This window comes from Drosophila teissieri, chromosome X (genome assembly GCF_016746235.2).
Source record: "Drosophila teissieri strain GT53w chromosome X, Prin_Dtei_1.1, whole genome shotgun sequence".
NCBI classification, from domain to species: Eukaryota; Metazoa; Arthropoda; class Insecta; order Diptera; family Drosophilidae; genus Drosophila; species Drosophila teissieri.
This window is the reverse complement of record NC_053034.1, coordinates 598,104-617,436: the sequence shown is the minus strand read 5'-3', so window position 1 is coordinate 617,436 and position 19,333 is coordinate 598,104. Positions and strand designations below refer to the sequence as shown.

Sequence of the window (19,333 nt, the reverse complement as noted above, 5' to 3'; positions counted from 1 at the left end):
TCTTTCCGCTCCTCTTCCCCCTCGACCAGCACCTCCAATCTGCTCCTCCGCCTGCTCCCCAGCACCCGCTGCATTTTATGATATATGGCCCCAGGGGCGGGCCAATTTCGAGGCACTTACAACGTTCGGGTGTTGGTAATTATAGGACTTTATGTCTGGAGGTTTTCTTTATGATGGCTTTTACTTTCGAGTGCCTCATTTCGTGTACCGCGGCGTCGCATTCGAGTAGCGCATAAGGCCAGGTAGACATCTTGTTCTCATATTCTCATCAGCGGTTTTTATATTCTCTGTAATGTTTGCCTAAATGGTAACAAATAATCATATTTTTTGAAACAGAGTATTTGACATACGAAATGTGGTTTCAAATCAGCGTATTGGATTGGAACTCGGCTACGCGGCACCGGAGTCTCAAACCCAGGGCTGCATTTGTAGCGCACACTCCCGGGAATACAGCGGCAACGCGCTGCGGTCACACCTAGCCATCTCTTCTTCTTGCCGCCGCTTCCGCTTTCTGTTCTTTTTCCTCGTGGTTTTCGACTGACAAGATGGCTCCAACCGTAAGTGCTCCGAAAAGCGGAATTCCAGCCTGGCCACCGGCGCCCGGGTGCTCCAGGTTGTGAAACCTTGCTGGGGACGGTGGCCAGGAGCGGAATACGCCATCAGGCGAATGTGTGTGTGATTTTTGTTCTTTTTTTTTCGGTGGGCGTGCAGGCCAAGACCAACAAGGGTGATACCAAGACCGCTGCTGCCAAGCCAGCGGAGAAGAAGGCTGCTCCCGCAGCCGCCGCCAAGGGCAAGGTGGAGAAGCCAAAGGCTGAGGCCGCCAAGCCCGCCGCCGCCGCTGCCAAGAACGTGAAGAAGGCGCCCGAGGCGGCCAAGGATGTGAAGGCAGCCGCCGCTGCTGCCAAGCCCGCGGCCGCCAAGCCCGCAGCTGCCAAGCCCGCTGCTAAGGATGCCGGAAAGAAGGCGCCCGCTGCCGCTGCTCCCAAGAAGGACGCCAAGGCTGCCGCTGCTCCGGCTGCCGCCAAGGCTGCTCCGGCCAAGAAGGCTGCTTCCACGCCCGCTGCCGCTCCCCCAGCCAAGAAGGCTGCTCCCGCCAAGGCCGCCGCCGCTGCCCCGGCTGCTGCTGCTGCTCCCGCTCCGGCTGCAGCTGCTCCTGCTGTCGCCAAGCCCGCGCCTAAGCCCAAGGCCAAGGCTGCCGCCCCAGCTCCCAAGGTGGTCAAGAAGAACGTGCTGCGCGGCAAGGGACAGAAGAAGAAGAAGGTCTCTCTGCGCTTCACCATCGACTGCACCAACATTGCTGAGGATAGCATCATGGATGTGGCCGACTTCGTAAGTAGCTGGGGTACACAGATGATCACGAATCTCACCGCTCAGTATCAAGCACTGGTTGTATTCTGGCGTTGCTTTCAAGATGTTTTGGGAAGTATCTCCCATTCATTGTTTAGTTGCCAAAGGTACTTTGGATGTCGTTTAGATTCTGTGGCAGATTCAACCAGTTTATAACCAAAGGTAGTTCTCTCAAAACGCCTGAAAGCAATAACCAGAATAACCATAACCACCTAAATCAGTATAGTCTTACCGCACCAAGCTTTCCACTGCCCTCCAAGTTAACCAGGGGCTCTGGATAAAAAGTTGTGGTTATAGTGAGCTCACTCCATTTGGCGATAAACTGCTGGCGGACTTTTCCCGTGCCGCCGGCGGTTAACAACTTCTGGAACAACAGTAAGCTACTCTAGATCAAATTCGTAGTCATAGGGTATGTGTCCGTTCCGAACCGAACCGAATCGAATCCTTCGCTGCCTCATGCGGGCACACGTGTTTCTCCGCAGCGCCTTCCAATCGCGCTTGTTGTCAAGGGGCTCTGGGCACTGCACAACGGGGTAGCCACTGACCGCCAGTGACCTGGCACTGGCCAGTGGTGCAACCGTCTGTGAACAGCGTCAAGCCGTGCTATGTGTACCGCCACGTGGTGGGCCCTGGGTTGAGTGCGTCCACATCCGTGGCGCCTCAGGCCAAAATTCATAGTGCGCCCTGCTCACAGTGCCCGCTCTTTCGCGGCACTGCAGGTTTTCCCAACTAGTTTGCAATTAGCAGTTAGCATTAGGTGCTTCCTCCACTCGCCATGTGATAAACCTAAACTAAACCAAGCAATTAAGTACCCGCTAGTGGGCAAACCGAGTGCGCTGAACGCGCTTCTTAGCAGGGCGCTCCATCGTTCAAAGTGTCGCCTACGTCGCAGGATCAGGTAACTACAATCTTATGCTGCATTCACAAACGGGGTAAGGAACCACTAGGTGCACTAGGGTGCATAGTCCGAGTATGTAACTGAGTCATTCGAATGGAACAGCCATTTACTTGCGTGTTCCTCGACTAGTACTTCACCTAGTGGTTCCATGACCCCCTCCATTGCTCACCATCTATCACCTAGATAAATCTGTTTTACAGGCCACGCCGATTTGCCGTCAGAGAGTGAGCTTTAAGCGTCGCTCTGATGGCAGTGTACTCAGTGGCACAGCAAAAAATTGGTCACTCTTCTTTATTTGGGCTTTCTGTTCTACACACTCGACTCTTAGCCTTAACAAAGAAAGAGACATTTACGCCAGCTTACCGCTGGCAGGCTAGCAGGCCATAAAGATGCCCTAAAGCTCCAGTCACAGTCCCAGTCCCAGTCCAAGCAGAACTAACCGGGAATACCCTCTCTATTCCGCCCGCAGGAGAAGTACATCAAGGCCCGCCTTAAGGTCAACGGCAAGGTGAACAACCTGGGCAACAACGTCACCTTCGAGCGCTCCAAGCTGAAGCTCATCGTCAGCTCCGACGTGCACTTCTCCAAGGCCTACCTCAAGTACTTGACCAAGAAGTACCTGAAGAAGAACAGCCTGCGCGATTGGATCCGTGTGGTGGCCAACGAGAAGGACTCGTACGAGCTGCGCTACTTCAGAATCAGCTCCAACGACGACGAGGACGACGATGCCGAGTAAAGATGCAGCAGATCCATACAGCAGAATCACTAGGTTTACATTGGTTTTATTATACATCACACGTCCTCGACGGGCGTGTTTTTATAAGCTAACAACAAGATGTGAACTCATGAAAAAAAGAAAACTCCGGGCTGGCCTCAATAAAACAATTGTGTGTTAACCTTAGCCCCCAAGTAGTTCTTATTAGTTGTACTAGTCTATGTGGGTAAACTGCCTGTTCAATGACTGTAGTTATTTCGCTTGTAAAGATGCGGGTAAAGATCATAGAAACGCTTTGTCTTTGAAGGCTATTTGCATATGGCTTTAAAATGCGATAGCCCCGTCTCGCTCTTTTCCGCGATTGGTGGCGAAAGTGCTCGGCGCTTTGAAAGAGTGATGGATATCATATTGTGGATGATGCATCATCCAGTTGTTTGTAGTACGCGGTCATGCACTTGGTGAACGCTACTTGATACTTAGATACTTGTCATCAACGGGCTCAGTAGATTAAATGTATGATAACCAATCGAATTAAAGGTCTATACACTCTTAGCCAAGAAGTGCGGGGGCTCTAATGAGCTGTACGCTTGCACAGATTCTATCTTCTATCACAGATTTAGTCAGCTGCCAGTCAGATTGCGGTTACGAAAGCAGGGGCACTAGAATAGTCCGGGCAACTGCGGTTGCTCATCGTTATGCAAGCGGACCGACCATTAACTAGACAATTTCCCATTTAGTTTAAAATAAAACACATACATACGTGGCGGGTGCTGTGGGTGTGGGCGAAAGCTTTTACTTTATTCAACAACTGAGGAGTGCAACAAATACGTTTGCTTACAACAATGCAAAAAGAAGCAACAATTACGCTAGCAAGTCTAGAAAAATATACACTTTTAGTGGGAACTGCAACTTACGTTCAGTTTTCAGTTTTCAGTTTGTCTTTCTTCAGAAGGCTTTTGAGTCGGGTTTACACATAGGGTTATTTATATTCATATTCATATCCATATACATATATGCCGAGATATTCGAACGTTTGCTTTGTTTCGAGCTCGCTGGGATGGGTCCGGGTCCGGGTCCGGTTACGGTTACGGGAGCCCATTCACATCGCAATCATCACAATTGAAGGCCAGATTGGAAAAGGGGGACTTTTGATGGGGAATTGTGAGCTGGGAACCCAGCTTGTTTATCCACAAATACTGTAGTCGTACTATAGAGATGGTACGGCATAATTCAACAATTTTCGTCCAATTAGCGCCTGGAATTATCGATCTTGGCCAGCGCAAATAAACCATGCGCGCCAAGGCCACAACAGCTGGGGAGGAAGGTACAGTAGGTAGTAGTAGTAGGGTTGAGTAGTATTGAGTGGGTGCGGGTGCACAGTGGAACGTTCCAGAAGCATGGTCTTTAGAAGCCTGCTAGCCACTTGGCCACCACCCCGCTCATGAGCGCGAGCAGAAGGCTCCGCATGGTCAATCCTTCCAAGGACTGAGCTCCGCCGGTGTTGGACGTTACGGATGCCTGAACTGGGGCAGCGACATCCTGCGTCTTCTGCACCTGCTGCATTCCTGGTTGAACAGCGGCCATGGGCGCCAGTGGTGCTGGACCCTCGCCGGCGGGAGCAGCTGGTGGCGGTGGTGCCGGGTAGCAGGCAATCTTCTCCACCTCTACTATCTTGGTGCTGTCGGTCGGGTCCGTTTCGTTCACCTTGGTGGGCACACAAATAATGCCGCCGGGCGGTGGGGGAGCAGCTGCATCCGGCGCGGTCATGTTGGAGGTCTCTGGATTGAAGGGCATTGCCGGCATTGGTGCCATGGGTACGGCTGGCTGTTGGGCATCCTGGGTCACGTTGGAAGGGGCCATTGGTGCAGCTGGAACTGCTCCTGGGGCAGCCGCCACACCCGCTGCGTTTATCACAGTGGTGCCATCGCTGGCATTCACCGGCACGCCATTGTTGATGATGATGATGCGATCCTGCCCAGCAGCTGGAGCTGCGGCAACCGGCTGCGACGAGGAACTGCCGCCCGAGGGCGTAAGAGCGTGTCCCAGCAGAGCACCGCCCAAGCCACCAGCAAGCAGGCCAGTTCCTGTGAAGAAATTAAACATTGAAGCGCAAAAACAGATGTGCGACTAAACCAACAAGCGGTGCACTCGATTTAGGTGAGAACCCAAAGCAAATATGAGTCAGCAACAGCAGATTGCTGTAGGGGATCAGGGTACACCGCGAGTTGGACGTCTTTTTAGATATCTTACCGAAGCCCAAGCCCGAGGAGGACTGCTGCGGCGGTGCAGAGTAGTAGGTGGCTCCGGGCGGCAAAGCAGATCCCGCCTGGTAGTAGGTGGCACCCGGAGGCGGAGCAGCAGCAGGGTGATAGCCACCGCCCATGGGCACATGGCCGGCGGATGGGTAGTACGTAGCTCCAGCGGGGATGTTGGGCGAATAGCTGCCACCGTGTCCTGCGGCCGGATAGTAGGTGGCGCCAGCTGGCACTCCCGAGTACTGCGGCTGATGCATATTCGATCCGGTGGCGGCCCCATAGCTGGGAGGAGCTGCTCCGTAGTTGGGAGCATGATAGGCTGGCGGCGGCTCGTGCATATTGGGTCGGGCTCCCCCGGCGGGATTGGAAGCGGAGTAGGCGGGTGGCGGACCCTGCGGCACATTCCAACCTGGCTGAGGGGCGGAGCCAGGGGATCCCGATGAGCCCGCGGCCATCGGGCGATTCGGCTGCGAATTGTAGTTGGGGTAGCTCAGTTTGGCCACATCTGCGTGAGAGTTGCCGGCGGCATGGCCATTCGTGCTATAGCTGGGCGTCACGTGACCGTAGTTGGAGGAGCTGGACGAGGAGGAGGTCTTCCGCTGGTTGCCCTGGTTACGCCGGGCATCCACAACATTGTCGCCGCCGTGCGTCAGCAACAAGGCAAACACCGCCCAGGCCACAAAGGCGAAATGGGAACAAGCGCCACCACTGGAGGCCATCATGTGATCCGGATTAGTGCTTCACCCTTTGACGAGAGGAGACGAGACTATAGTAATGCCAGATACGGCGACCGTCAAGCGCAGATCAGCAATCACCGATGGCGATGTGCATGCTAATTACCGAAACCCGTTTTGGATGCTTCTGGATGCTTTCAGCTGCTTGCGTAGATTGTCCGCAAAACAAGTTTTTTAATCGGTTAAAACTGTTATTTGATTTCACTTTTTGCTGTGCGACCAGGTGGGGAAGTCGCAAAATACCTGTTGGCTTGAGTCTTCTCTAGGCATTAGCCAATACACAAACCATGTACGACATTTTTTAGGTAATCTTTGGGCGGAAATAAAGGTTCACCCTAATTGAATTCCGTGCGGCAACATTTTACCCAGTCAATTTGCTTAGTTTTTGGGTTTCAAATACCAGGCAAACAGAAACAGTAGCAGGCGCCAGCTGGCCGCTCAAATTCAACCAAAACAGCTGATCACTTTATCATTATGGCCGCCCTTTTTCATGATGGCCGCCCTGTACGTTTTTCCAGTCGCCATTCGACCAATGGGTAGCCTGCGACGGAGGGGTAACCGTTAGTTGGTTCTTTCCAGTCAGCAGGCAACGATCATGTCAGTCTGCCCCCTACGCGAATTTATGTTCGCCTGGTGTTGAGTCACTGAGAATTCACCAAACTCGCACAAAATTTCCGACCCGGCATCATTTTTTCCAGTCAAATTGACACTTCTTGGGATCCCAGATACCAGGCGAACAGAATCCGCAGCAAGCAGCTGCTGGCAGCACGAAATCAGTTGAAACAGCTGATCCTTTGCATGATGGCCGCCCTTATTCATGATGGCCGCCCTTTCGATCACTCCAGTCGCCATTAGACCAATAGGAAGCCATCGATGGAGGGATAACATAAGTTTTTTCATAATGGCCGCCCCACACTTTCTTGCAGTCAGCAGGCAACGATCATGTCAGCTTGCTCCCTACGCAAATTTATGTTCGCCTGGTGTTGAGCCACCGAGAATCCACAAATCTTGCACAAAATTTCCGACCCGGCATCATTTTTCCCAGTCAAATTGCCACTTTTTGGGATCCCAGATACCAGGCGAACAGAATCCGCAGCAAGCAGCTGCTGGCAGCTCGAAATCAATTGAAACAGCTGATCCTTTGCATGATGGCCGCCCTTTTTAATGATGGCTGCCATTTCGATTTCTCCAGCTCCTTTTGACCAATAGGAGAGCAGCGCATCCGTTACTTGGGATCTGAGTGCAGAGCAGTGATGAGCGACCACGTTGTTCTTGTGTGCGTGTCACGATTTTGGCACGATAGGCACGAAAGTCCCTTGCATTACATGGGCGCGTGCCGAAATGAAGAGGCACGCGGGCATCTCTATGTAAGCGCCAATTTGAGCGATCAGCTGATTGTGTTGCACGTGCTACTCTTTCTGCGCGCCTGGTGTCTGGAATCAAGAACTTTCGCAATTTGAGTGTGAAAAACGTGGTTTGCCTGCAGGAAAATCGGCATTTCGTCTGCTGCAGGAGGTGCACTCATTAAATGTATATAATTTAAATTATATTCTTAAAATATCGTTGGTTATTTATTTTCAGCACAAAGTAAAAAATATCATTTAAAGTTTTTACATTTATTGGCGAATCACAATCGGAAGACTAGCTACCCCTCGCTGGCTTAGCTCGCGACTAATCGGCTAACTAAATAGTATATTATACAAAAAAAAACAAAAGGGATGGGGGATTTAAGAACTAGGAGTAGTTGTGCAGCAGGTAATCGTAGGAGTACTCGAAGACCAGCAGCAGAATAGCTCCTCCTGGGCCCAAACGCATAATCTTCGGGACGAGTCCCTTGTAGAGCGCCCGGAATCCTTCCTCGCGGTAGACGATGCCCATGGAGCTGAAGGTTCCGCGGTATTTGATCTGCCCGGCGACCGGCTGCGGTCCCTGGATGCGGGACTTGGCCACGTCGAAGGGGATGTTGACGAAGCAGGCCAGAGTGCCGGCCAGGAAGCCGATGGTCACCTTGCGCAGAAACTCCAGATGGCTCTCCTTGTACTCGGGCACCACGTTCTTCACGCTGTGGTAGAACCCGAAGTAGACCATGTTGAAGACGCCGTTGCGTCCCATGGTGGCGGTGATGCCCTTGTTGAGGCCGCTGAAGCCCAATCCGTCCTGCTTGATGATGCCCTTGGCCACCGCGAACGTGCTGAGCATCTTCTTCTGGCGATCAGCCTGCTGGGCCACCTTCACCACCTCGAAGGGATTCACGGCGATGGCCTCCAGGGTGCCGGCTGTCAGTCCGGCCAGAGAGAAGGTCAGCGGCGTGGGAGTGGGCGAGCCGAACTGAAAGAGCGGCTTCGTCTGCTCGAACACCAGGAACTTGATGGCCCGCTTGGGCGTCTCGGCCAGGATCGGCGGCATGATGCCCTTCCAGTAGGAGGAGATGCCTTCGTGGCGGTACATCTTGGCGAAGCAGTCGAAGACGCCATTGTAGTGCAGCTGGAAAAGGGCAACACATGCAGGAGATAAATAAGAGGATTGATTGCAAACAGCTTGACTATCTAACTATCTAAGTATACAGTTATTTACTACTAATAACAACGGCACTGATTAACACAACACCTACTCGAAATCACTCGAGATTCCACTGGACTGCAAGATATCTGTTCTGTTTGTGCCCGCAAAACTGGAACTGTGTGGATGCAGAGCTGCGTGCTTTGTTCCACTTCTGTGTATGCTGTATATATGCTGCATTTGTGCTAATTTCCCCCCTGTCGTCAGCTAGCCCCCTCTCCGCCCCACTTCGGATATTTGCTTTCATTTGCACTCGTAAATTTGTTTAATCATCATGCGTCGACGACCAGAAGATGCAGAAGAAAATGAACATGTCTCGAGACTTTATTATGCTGGGGTCTTCACACAGACTGTTGTTCCCCAGAACTGCGAACAAATAATGCATTCCCCTTCTTTCCTGTTGATTTGCAACTTCTTAATCCACAATATAAAAATTTCGCCAAAAACATTTCTTTGTCTAATCTTAAGGTGTTTTAAGCCCAAAGATCTGCAAAGAAAGCGGCAGATACCAAGATGTATCTCATCTCATGGCTGTGGAGGTGGTCCCCATCAGCAGCTAAAATAACAGGAGTGGAGTGCTAACTAGGCTCCATCACTTGCTGATAGCCAGTTATAGCCCAAGTTAGTAGCCCCCACACGCGTCCGATGTCGGAACCAAATTTGAAGTGCGACCCGCTATCTGGGCATTATTTCAATTTCGATGGCGATTGGGGAATGGGAAATGTTTGGCCTGTCAAGTATTTATTTATATATACGCATATACGCACGTATGTACATACATATACCCCTCACTCGACTGATAAGCTTATTACGGGGGAGAGCGGCGATTCGCTTCGACTGCTGATAAATGTATAAATGTACAAATGTGGATGGCTCGCCCCTTTCCTTCGCAAGAGAAATGTAAACACGGGGGGAGGGAGCCAGCTCGAAATAGAGAAATTGGAGAGAACTTGCTTGTGACCTTGCTTTGCCCTTATCCAAAACGAAGGCCCCAGCCCCGAAAGAAAACAAAAACAAGCCACAGCCACAGCTGATGGACGAAGGCATGGATATCTAGTGTCTGCATCTTGAGATCTTGTGGTGATTGCCAGCTATAAATGAGTATTTGTGACACCTAGCTTTAAAATAATTCCATGGTGCTTATCTTGTCGGACAACTTGAGCATGTGTGTAAATAGAACATGAATAACAATGTATGTACATACATAAGCAAATTGAGCCTAATTTATTATTTCGGGCGTGTGATTGCCATTCAACTCTATTCGCACTTCATTCGCAAACTACTCAAGTATCCCACGAACAACACTCACCTCGCCAAGGGCCGCGGCATTCGGCGCCGGAGTGGCCTGGATCTGGATGCGGGTCTTGACCACATCCAGTGGCTGCATGATGCAGACCTCCAGGAATCCTGCCGAGCCGCCGGCCAAAACCTGGAAGGCGGCGCGCTTCGCGTGCGAGATGTCCGGCTGCTGGGAGGCCATCCTGGCGACGCTTCTGCTACCGAGTCCGAGGGATGCGATGGGATGGGAAGGGAATTCAAATGCTCCACTGGGGCTGGGAAACTGCTACCCAGATCAATCGAGTGCTGGCACCTCAGTCAGAGCCAACTGCGACTGGGCAGTTCGACAAGTTGAAAGACAGAAAGCGTAAATGAATCGGGCAGAGCTACAGCACTACGGGTGAACCGCCACCACTCGTCGCTTCGAGAACGCAATTCGCACTGAGCTCGAGGTTGAGGCAGCTGCTTGTGCTCAAGAAGAAGAAGCCACACTGAAAGAAAGCAATTGAATATTGAATTTATTGTATATTGTTCATGAAAAGTTCCTTCAAAGTGCGCACTGAGCTCGTTAACTATAAAATCTGTTTGTAGTATTGGCGCTAGTCTGGGGTGTTAAGTAAACTCCGCCACTCTATGCTGCTCAACTTTTTCTCTCTGTGCAGTGAGGGAGGGGCCGAGGGGGCGACGCGGCTAAGCTTTCGCTGGCTTTGTACTGAATAGGATTACGAGTCCCAGAGAGCCACGCGTGCTGGAAAGACTCCATGGTTGAGTTTGCTCACTCAGAACTCAATGTGAGATCGTTTGGGAGCTTTGCCTCGTGGGCTGCTCGCCATCGCAGATTGGCGATCTCGGCCAGCGGAAAGCTCCAAAAATCTGAGACAATACAGTAAAGCTCTCTGCGGCCTATGTACAATGAAGATGAGCGATATAAGATTCATTCTGGTTAGGGAACCTTCCATATTCATAGAACAATCTACGAATTGGAAAGATGGCAAATGTGGTAGATAGGATGTTTCAGGGCGGCGCATTCATATTCTTGTGGATTAAAGATTCCAAGTACTGAATACAGTGAATATATCTAAGTAGAACATATACTGCGTGAGTGCAGCTGTTGTAAGCCCAGAAAGGGGATTTTAAGCTTGAAACAGAACGAATGACATGTAAGAACATGGACATTGCCAGCCAACATGGCCATCATGTGACAGCTGGGGCAAAGCCATACTGGAGACTCTATCGCAACCATCCAACCATCCAACCATTCGACCATTAGGTGGTTACCTGTGCAGCACATTAATGATGTCCCTCGTCCAAGTAAACACACGCTCCACGGAGAAGGAGCTTCACAATGGACAAACAAATCGTTTGACATTCGGTGCCTCTTGATTGCTTTATTGTTCATAGCTCACGGCACACCGTACATCAATCAGAGATGCAAGATGCTACAAGATACGACCTCCAGATTGAGGACAACTTTCATTTACATAAAATGCATTCTATGCCGAATGCCGAATGCTGAATGCCGAACTGATACATAGTCGGTGTCAAAAATAATTCTCCCATCCCCAAATCTGAGTGATTTAGATGGTTTTCCACTGCGTCTGTGGCTTTGTCTGTCTGCCTTTTTATGATTGTCCAAATATTTCTGACTGTTAATTATGGGCACGAGTTGGCGTGATGATGTACAGCTCGGGTGGATGCACCGGGGATGTGTGGAATTTATAACGTCCGAGGGGAAATTTAAACGTTTTAGAGCCCATTAAAAGCGAATTAATCCCGACCAGAAATCGTACTCGACACTGCCCCATTTCTGCCCCATTTCTGACCCAATAATGCTCTTAAGTCACGCAAGCAGGACCATCATGAATGGATCGATCGGAAAACTATTTTCGATTCACTTCGCCCGGACAACTTGGAAAACTTCTCGCCTTTCCACTCGGCTGGAGATCACACACAGTTCTTGTGGGATACCCTTACCCGTACCATTACCATTACTCTTACCCTTACCATTACCGCCTCGAAAACAAAGCTCCTCTCCGACCGCAATTAGTACGAGTTTTACAGGCGCAACATGTAGAATGCCACATGCAAGCGCCGATTGATCGATCAAAGCCGCGATATACGCGGCTAATCAATCATTTTTCCATTTTCCATTTCCCATTTTCATTCTCGGGCCGCTGCTGCTGCAAAGTGAGAACTCACGACCGCCTGCAGCTGTCCGTTCGGCAGAGGCTATTAACCCCGTTTCTCGCTCACAATGTTCCACTTGTTGCACACTTGCGGCCCTTGAGAAACAAGAACAAGTTGTCCCACAATGGGCAGCGGTCAAAACAAAAACCGAGCTCTGCACGGGGAAAAATTGATATAATGTCATGAAAATGAACACCAATGTTTGGTAAATCTCTGTCTCTAACAATACCAATACCAATAGCCAGCATGAAGATATCTCAAATCGAGTTTCAATTGATCCTCAGCATTTTTTAGCCGTGTGCATGGTCTCCTCGACCCGAAAAAGCACTTCCACTGCGGTGCTCTTGCCGAGACCCCGAGGATGCAGCCCAACAATGGGAATCGGCTGAGAGTGTTTTGATTAATGCCAGTTTTGACAGCTGATAGGACATGCAGATGTAGATGGAGATGCAGATGGAGAGCTGACTCCATTGATGCTGAAGCCAACTGGCAGCTGTCTAACCAGACCTTCAAACGCTTGACAAGTGATCAGCCTATTGAGATGCTTTTCCCCGTTGCTCCTAGAACTTGTTCAAATCTTTACTTGGTTAAAATCGAACCAATCACTTGATTAGGCACTATATTTAATTACACCCTGGACCTACTCTACTTTTCATTAGGTGACCCACCCAGCTCCAAGCACAACATGCTCGGCGACCTTAGTGGCCCACTGAGAACGGGTTGTGCGATTTTCGCCCAAAACGAAAGTTAGTTACACCATCGCCGCAACCCGATTCCAGGTGCCCAACTTCAGCGCTATAAAGTGACAGTTTCGGAGTGGCTAACTGGCCATTTCACAGTCATTTGTCGCACTAAATGGAGGTGCCCTGGATTATCGTTTCACTGTGGACTAGGGCTATCTTGGGACAAAGTTATTTGGCGGCCGAGCACCAGCATCGCCCACTTTGGATCCTGGAGGATGGGCTAACCAAGAGGCATAGACAGAACCGCCCGGAAGCCGATTATGAGACCACCACTAGGATGCCTGCGCTGGTGGTCAGAAGGCAGGGCAGAGGTGGTGGTCAGGAGGCGAAGTCCGGCTCCATTACCTTTCTGGTTAGACATGAAGATCGGGAAGCACCGGCTCCGCCGCCACCGCCGCCACCTCCAAAATTGCCCTCCATACCTCAGCGACGGTTTATGATGCCGCACCATCTCCAGCTGCCCCATCGGTACGTGCAACCCGTTCAGAGAACCAGGAGCCACCGGCGAGGAGAACGTCGCCAGCTGCCCGTCTTCGATAATGGACCCGGCGAGAACTCCCTGCAATTGGGTATGCGCGACTACCCCATTTTCGTGTACAACGGAACGAGGGGGGAGCTGATTCTCAACACCATGCTGAGCAGGAGGCGTTATCCCATGCAGGAACCAGTCCCAGGCCAAGTCCTCTATCCACCATCCACCCCCATGTTCCGGCCGAAGCCGATTGTGGAGCGATTCCGCTTCCCAGGTCAACGGGAGCTTATGAACCTGACGCTAATTCCCTTTTACGCCCAAGAGGCCATCAGTGATCCTGCCCTAACTAGCACCTCCACTCAGGCACCCACCATCTCCACCTCCACCACGCCCATACCCTCACCATCGCCCTACGAAACACAGCTGCCCAGAATCGAGGGAGTGCTGGCGCTGGGAAAGCGGAAAAGGAAGAAGGCCAAGCAATATGAGGCTTTCCATTCCCCGCAGGAAGTGGTGCAGTGGCAGCCAGTGCTGCGACGATCCACTGGCCACAACGACAACCATCGCCATCACTCCAGTGAGGAAGTGGAGCCGGACGAGCAGAAGGAGTTGGTCGCCGTCAGCGATGGTGTGGAGGAGGCACTCGACGAACAAGACTGGCTGACGGCACAGGAAGCCGAGACGGAGGTGGAACTACCTCCAGAACTACCCACAGAAACATCTACCGCCAGCAGCAGCGAGCCCTTCCAGATCGTCTACTTCGATGAGAGTCTGGAGCGGCCAGCCGTGGAAGCTCTGAGTCCCACTACGCCACCGCCGCCGCCGCCGCCTTTGCGACAGAGCTCTCGATATGCCCTCAAAAGGGAGTACTATGCGTTTCCAGTGTACACCCTGGGTAAACTGCTCCAGCCGCAAGCACCGAATCCCTCCAAGAATCTGCTGGAGAAGAGCGATCGCGCGGCAAGAAGCTCCTTGGAAAGGGAGCCCAGTACCTGGTTTATACTGAACTCACGGTGAGTTGCGGCTCGCTGCTTCGTTTTAGACTACCCACTTATATGTTATCCCTCTGGCATTTCAGCTACAAGGGACCCTACCACCGCTCACATGGAACGGACACTCAGACCAAGTACTACACATCCAAGTACATAGAGAACGGCTTGCGTTCCTTGCCTCGTAGATAGTGCGGATAATTAGTCAGCACTCGGGAGTTGTTAATAACTAAATATGTTCAAGAGGAAGATAAGAAGTCACCCCGCAGATTATCACTGTGCCCGAGACGATCATTAACGCCTCTCTTCACAAATAAAGCCTTCAGAAATCGGAAAAAAGCCATGAGACAATTTAGATTGTAATGGGTTGCCTGGTGGAACCGTTTTACGACCGATAAAGGGCAGTCATTCATGTTCGGGGTCAAAAGCGATCGCGAGCTCTGAAAAGGCGGTCGTAAATTGGAAAGTGAAGAATAGGAATAGGAATAGGCTCTATGGAGCGACCTATAGTTGCATAACCCAACGTGCAAATCAGACGGCCGAGCTGAAGCCGTCGCCTGACCCAAATTCCAGCATTCAATACACGGAAAATCAGAAAGAAAAACAAAATTTGAATGTGTTAAAAAGCAAGGCAGGGCAGAGGAGAAAAGTCATCAACAAAATTTTATGGCCAATGGAATAGATGCGGCTCTTTGAAAAACGCAGCCCTCCTCTTCACGTCGGTGGATCGGTGGATCCATCATTCATTCAATCACTTTATCAATGATGTGCCTCTTCGGGTTGTTCGCCCGTCATTATTATTATAGATTTCCCAGCTTAGTTTTCGCTTTGCAGACTGCAATTAATTTTCTCGTTGTTCTACAAGGGGTCCACACTCCGCACTCCGAACTCCGAGCTCCCCATTCCCATTCCCATTTTCCCCGACTGAAGGGAAAAACCTGCTCGATGTCGGCGTTTCTGTTCTGACCAGCATTGCCATGGGCCACACAATCGATCCCCAAACCGATTCCCAGTCTTCCCAATCTCAGTTTTCGGCTATAAAAGCTCGGACCGTCACTCTTCTTGGGCTTAGAACAAAGGCGACTGCGCACGCGAGTGGTTTACACAAGTTTGTTTAATTCTTGGTTCATTGCTTCCCAAGGATAAAGGGAAATTCCCTCAGAAAACCGTATTATGCACATAGATATGCGGCTAAGTTTTGTGGTATGTGAAAAAGGATTTGAATGCAACAAGTTCTATCTTAAAATTGTTTTTTTTTTGCGTTTTTTTTTATACGAGTGACTGTTTTTGGTGATAAATGCAACTTAAAACTTATGATACATCGTAATTTTAGAAGGAATTGAACCACTCACCCTTTCTCCCTTCCCCGCTAGCTTACTCTTATCCTCACAGGCTCCCGACGGTCCAGCGCCTTCTGGTGGCCAAAGGCAACAACGTAAGTAAAGAAAGCCGCAGAACTGCCAGATTTAGTCTCACCTGCATCCATAGGGAAACCAGGGAGCCGGGTGGCGGTCAGATGCTCCAGCAAATCCCGCTCACCTACTTCCGCACGTACACCTACCAGCCATTGGCTCCTGGCTTCTTCGGATTCGGAGCTGCTCAGACACCCCTGCTGCCTGGTGCCCAGTACGATCCGTACGGGATGACCAGCTATGCCGCTGCCCGGAGACACGACTCCGCTTCCAGGCAGGAAGTGACTGCTCCGGCGGAACTGACCAACGCGCCCAGCAGCGCTCGCACCACCAGCACCACTGCCGCTCCAACGACCACAACCACCACCACCACCACCACCACCCCGGCACCAACCACCAGGACTAGCACCACTACCACCAGCACCACTACCACCACCACGCCACCACCAGCACCACCGCCGCCCCAGTCCACCAGCAGCAGCTTCTCCGAGGGACCCACTTCCAGCTTGCTGCGCTTCGGCGAGTACCCCGCGTACAATCGCCGGGTAAGCAACCTCTATAACGCCAGGCCGCAGTATCCATATCCGGACTACTTCAACTACCAGCAGATGCCGCAGCAGCAGAGCATCGCAGCAGTACCGGAGCACGGAGGGGTGTCCAGCAACAGTCGCATCCAGTTTGTTCCCTGCATGTGTCCTGTCAGCATGCCCAGCTTTGTCTCATCAGCATCCTCGACGGCGGCCACTCTGCCTCCGCAGCCGTCCACCTCCTCCACGGCGTTCGTGTCCCAGCCGGCGGCCCGTCACATCGAGGGACAGGAATTGGAAGCGGAAGCTGATGGCGAGACAGACAACGAGGGCGAGGAGGAGGACGAGGACGAGAACGAGGAGCAGGGGCAGGAGCAGGGCCAGAGCCAGAGCCAGACTCCTGGAGGCCTGGAAGACGGTGCCAGCAAGGCTCAGTTAGACACGCAGGACATGACCTCGGACGACAGTGCCGTGTAGTTCAATTGGATGGTGCAGCCACAGCCACAGCCGCCACAGCCTTCCTGGTTTAAGGCCAATCCTCGACTGACTTGTCACTTTGGGGGTGCCCTAGAGATCTCCTTGCAGCCCCAGTGTTCCAGAATGCTTGAATTTTCGGGAAAATATTAATAACAAATGAAACAATGATTAAAAATAATAGTTAGTAAGCAATGCTAGAGGCAATAGGCCTTTCCGAAGCAAGGAGAGATTTCTGGGATAAGCGCCTGTAGAAAGAAATTTTTTTTCATTATTTAATAAAGATAAATATAAATGTAATAACAAAGAAAGTATTCAATAAACGTAGCAATAAAAACCGAGAGCCTGCAAAAGTAAGAATCTTAATTAAGAGCAAGGGTATTTGCAAAAAGAAGTGCCACTGATGGTTTTTCATTGATTTCATGTTCTTTTATTGATTCATATTCGGATGCTCGATCAATTACATTTACACATTTAAATTGTATTTATCAATATTTTAATACTTTGCGCCTGCTGCACGAATTTCAACTAGCCCCGAGCGAAGATCCCTAAGCTCCACCATTTTCATCTGCTTTTCATCTTCAGCTTTTCCATCCAAAGCTGCTCCACATCAAACGCGCCTCTCAATTAGTGGAGAACTATCCTTTAATCATCAATTCAACAATTACAAATACATTTACTTAACTAGATGAACTTGTGCTTCGAGTCTTTGAAGTTGAAATTAGCTTGCGATTTGGGGAAAACTCGTTTCCATTCGTTTTCATTCGTTTTCAACGGCCAAAGCGCCAAAGTGGTCTTAGCGTAGTTAATGCGTAGGTATTACAAAAAAGGGTTTAGGAGTTAAGTGTACAACTAATCGGGGGAAAATATATAATCAGTCGTTTAAGTTTTCAGATATACATGTATACATCGATATATAAATATAGTCATAAATATAAACCGCATTCAAATACAAATACGAGTACGAGTACGATTACATCTAAGCGTCGGGAATTAAACAATCGAAAAGTTACGAGCTAGAGTATCGGGGCGTCGGCTCCCCGTGGAGACGCGGCCCCAACTAACAAAAAAAATGCATCTTACCTCTAAAAGATCGTACTTAATGCTAGGTCTGCTGCGCATGCGCTCTGAACGAATCGTTTCCTCGATTGTTGTGTTTGTGTGCTATGCAGCTCTGAATGCTTGCATATTTGCTCGTTTGTTTGTTTGTTTGTTTGTTTGCTTGCTTGCTTTGTGTTACTGTTGCTTGCGTTTGTGGACTTATGTGGTAGGGAAATTGCAATAATATGGCCTATCGATTTATCCTAAGCCACCTTCCTCAGATGTCCTTCTCATTCTCATTATCATTCTCATTTTGATAGCTATAGCCCTTCTCTGATGCCCTTCCAAAAAAATACACTTATCCTTCTTATAAGACAACGATTTCTGTTTACTGCGTGTGATTTCTCTGCGTGTCTCATCTCTCATCCCTCAACTCTCAACTCGTTTTCTTCGACTTTCTTAAGCCACCGATTGCATCGGTGCTTCGTCCTTGTCTTCATACTTGTCATACTTGTAGATTTTCTAGCTTTATTCGCACACAAAAAAAAAAATAAACATAAAACATAACTTCTTGTCATTTTATATATAATGAGATTGCGCAGACGAGGCGCGTACGTCACTCACACTCACAGTCACAGTCACTTAAAAGACCAGACTACCTGCCACGCACTGAACACACTTGGAAATCATTTGAAAAACTTATTGGGGCACAAGGAAATCGTTTTATCACAGGATTCGGATTCGATTTGTCGCGCCCTATTCCGTAAATGCCACCTTTGGAGGCGTGGCAGACAGCATCGCACTCACACTGTACATCCAAAAATAAATACTATAAAATAGGAGCAGAGTCATGCTGGGAAACTGACGCTGAAAGCGATGTGCTCTTTACACTAGGCTATGCATGTTCAAATTATGATGTTACTTAAGTTAATGCCAAATATATACGGGTTTTAAAAGGATACAAGTTTAGGGAGTTATTGGCATGACATGAAAACATTTGTAGTTAAAAGGAAAACATTGAGACGCAAGTGCACGAGCCAAGGTAAAAAGCACATATTCAAGAACTCAAACTAAATGCATACAAGATAGTCTTACTGAATGTCTGGTATTAAGTAATATGTATATCCCTGTAGCAGCGCATCGTCGCGGAGCTGGAGGGGCTGAGGGCTGAGGGCAGATGGGCCTGGATCAGTCTGATATGTGGGTACACGGGTGTCGTCCTCCGGAAGGTTCGAGTTGCCCCAGCCAGCCAGCCAATCCCCCAGCTCCGTGCTCCGTGCTCCTTCTCCGGACCCTCCTCGCTGTTCGCCTAGACAAGCCTAGACAAAGGTCTCGCGGATGACGGTGCCGTTGCTACTGGTGCTTAGATCTTAGAACTCCGTTGATTGTCAGACGAATGACGAGAAGCCGGGCAGTGGTGCCCTCGACCTGGCCATATTATTGACGATAATCTGGCCACCATTGAGGCTCATCACTGCACTGCCCTCCGGCTCCGAGTCGGTGTAGCTGGAGTAGTTTCGCACCGGCTTGGTCTTCTTCCACGACTGTCGCAGGGAGTCGTTCACGTTGGCATAGTGATTCACAAAGGAGTGGGGGTCGCTGCGCACGCTTTCGTTTTCGCTCTCCGAGTGCTGGAAAACAGAGTCAAACATTTCAAATTGCCATTCAATGATACTCTCCATGCTGTTCCCCATGCTGT

General features: G+C 50.2%; 6 protein-coding genes across 13 annotated transcripts in view; 3 read left to right on the top strand and 3 right to left on the bottom strand.

The window, feature by feature from the left end:
* Positions 1-434: 434 nt before the first annotated feature.
* LOC122623144 (60S ribosomal protein L22) lies at positions 435-3,149 on the top strand. Its single transcript, XM_043802117.1, has 3 exons — positions 435-557; positions 712-1,332; positions 2,718-3,149. Exons 1-3 carry the CDS (start codon positions 546-548, stop codon positions 2,982-2,984), a joined length of 900 nt encoding a protein of 299 aa, XP_043658052.1. The 5' UTR covers positions 435-545; the 3' UTR covers positions 2,985-3,149.
* Positions 3,150-3,731: 582 nt separating this feature from the next.
* On the bottom strand, positions 3,732-6,198 carry LOC122623644 (transcription initiation factor TFIID subunit 4). Its single transcript, XM_043802919.1, has 3 exons — positions 6,059-6,198; positions 5,214-5,963; positions 3,732-5,047 (listed from the first exon to the last, which is right to left on the bottom strand). The coding sequence occupies exons 2-3, from the start codon at positions 5,938-5,940 to the stop codon at positions 4,368-4,370; spliced, it is 1,407 nt and encodes a 468-aa protein (XP_043658854.1). The 5' UTR covers positions 5,941-5,963; positions 6,059-6,198; the 3' UTR covers positions 3,732-4,367.
* Positions 6,199-7,552: 1,354 nt separating this feature from the next.
* LOC122623703 (mitochondrial 2-oxodicarboxylate carrier) lies at positions 7,553-10,242 on the bottom strand. The gene is made up of 2 exons (XM_043803001.1): positions 9,821-10,242; positions 7,553-8,436 (listed from the first exon to the last, which is right to left on the bottom strand). Exons 1-2 carry the CDS (start codon positions 9,989-9,991, stop codon positions 7,687-7,689), a joined length of 921 nt encoding a protein of 306 aa, XP_043658936.1. The 5' UTR covers positions 9,992-10,242; the 3' UTR covers positions 7,553-7,686.
* Positions 10,243-12,831: 2,589 nt separating this feature from the next.
* On the top strand, positions 12,832-14,372 carry LOC122623702. Its single transcript, XM_043803000.1, has 2 exons — positions 12,832-14,204; positions 14,270-14,372. The coding sequence occupies exons 1-2, from the start codon at positions 12,832-12,834 to the stop codon at positions 14,370-14,372; spliced, it is 1,476 nt and encodes a 491-aa protein (XP_043658935.1).
* A 993-nt stretch (positions 14,373-15,365) lies between these two features.
* LOC122624005 (endochitinase A) lies at positions 15,366-18,805 on the top strand. Its single transcript, XM_043803421.1, has 5 exons — positions 15,366-15,383; positions 15,554-15,615; positions 15,669-16,137; positions 16,198-16,393; positions 18,768-18,805. Exons 1-5 carry the CDS (start codon positions 15,366-15,368, stop codon positions 18,803-18,805), a joined length of 783 nt encoding a protein of 260 aa, XP_043659356.1.
* Positions 17,221-19,333, bottom strand: part of LOC122625354 (protein sidekick) — a 64,981-nt gene continuing 62,868 nt past the window's right edge. For 6 of the 8 annotated variants that reach the window (XM_043805473.1, XM_043805475.1, XM_043805474.1 and 3 more), the window contains one exon: positions 17,221-19,265. In XM_043805473.1, coding sequence (XP_043661408.1) covers positions 19,023-19,265 — 243 coding nt within the window. In that variant the 3' untranslated portion in view covers positions 17,221-19,022. The remainder of the gene's footprint in view (positions 19,266-19,333) is intronic. The other 2 variants (XR_006326548.1, XR_006326549.1) reach the window with 2 other exon arrangements.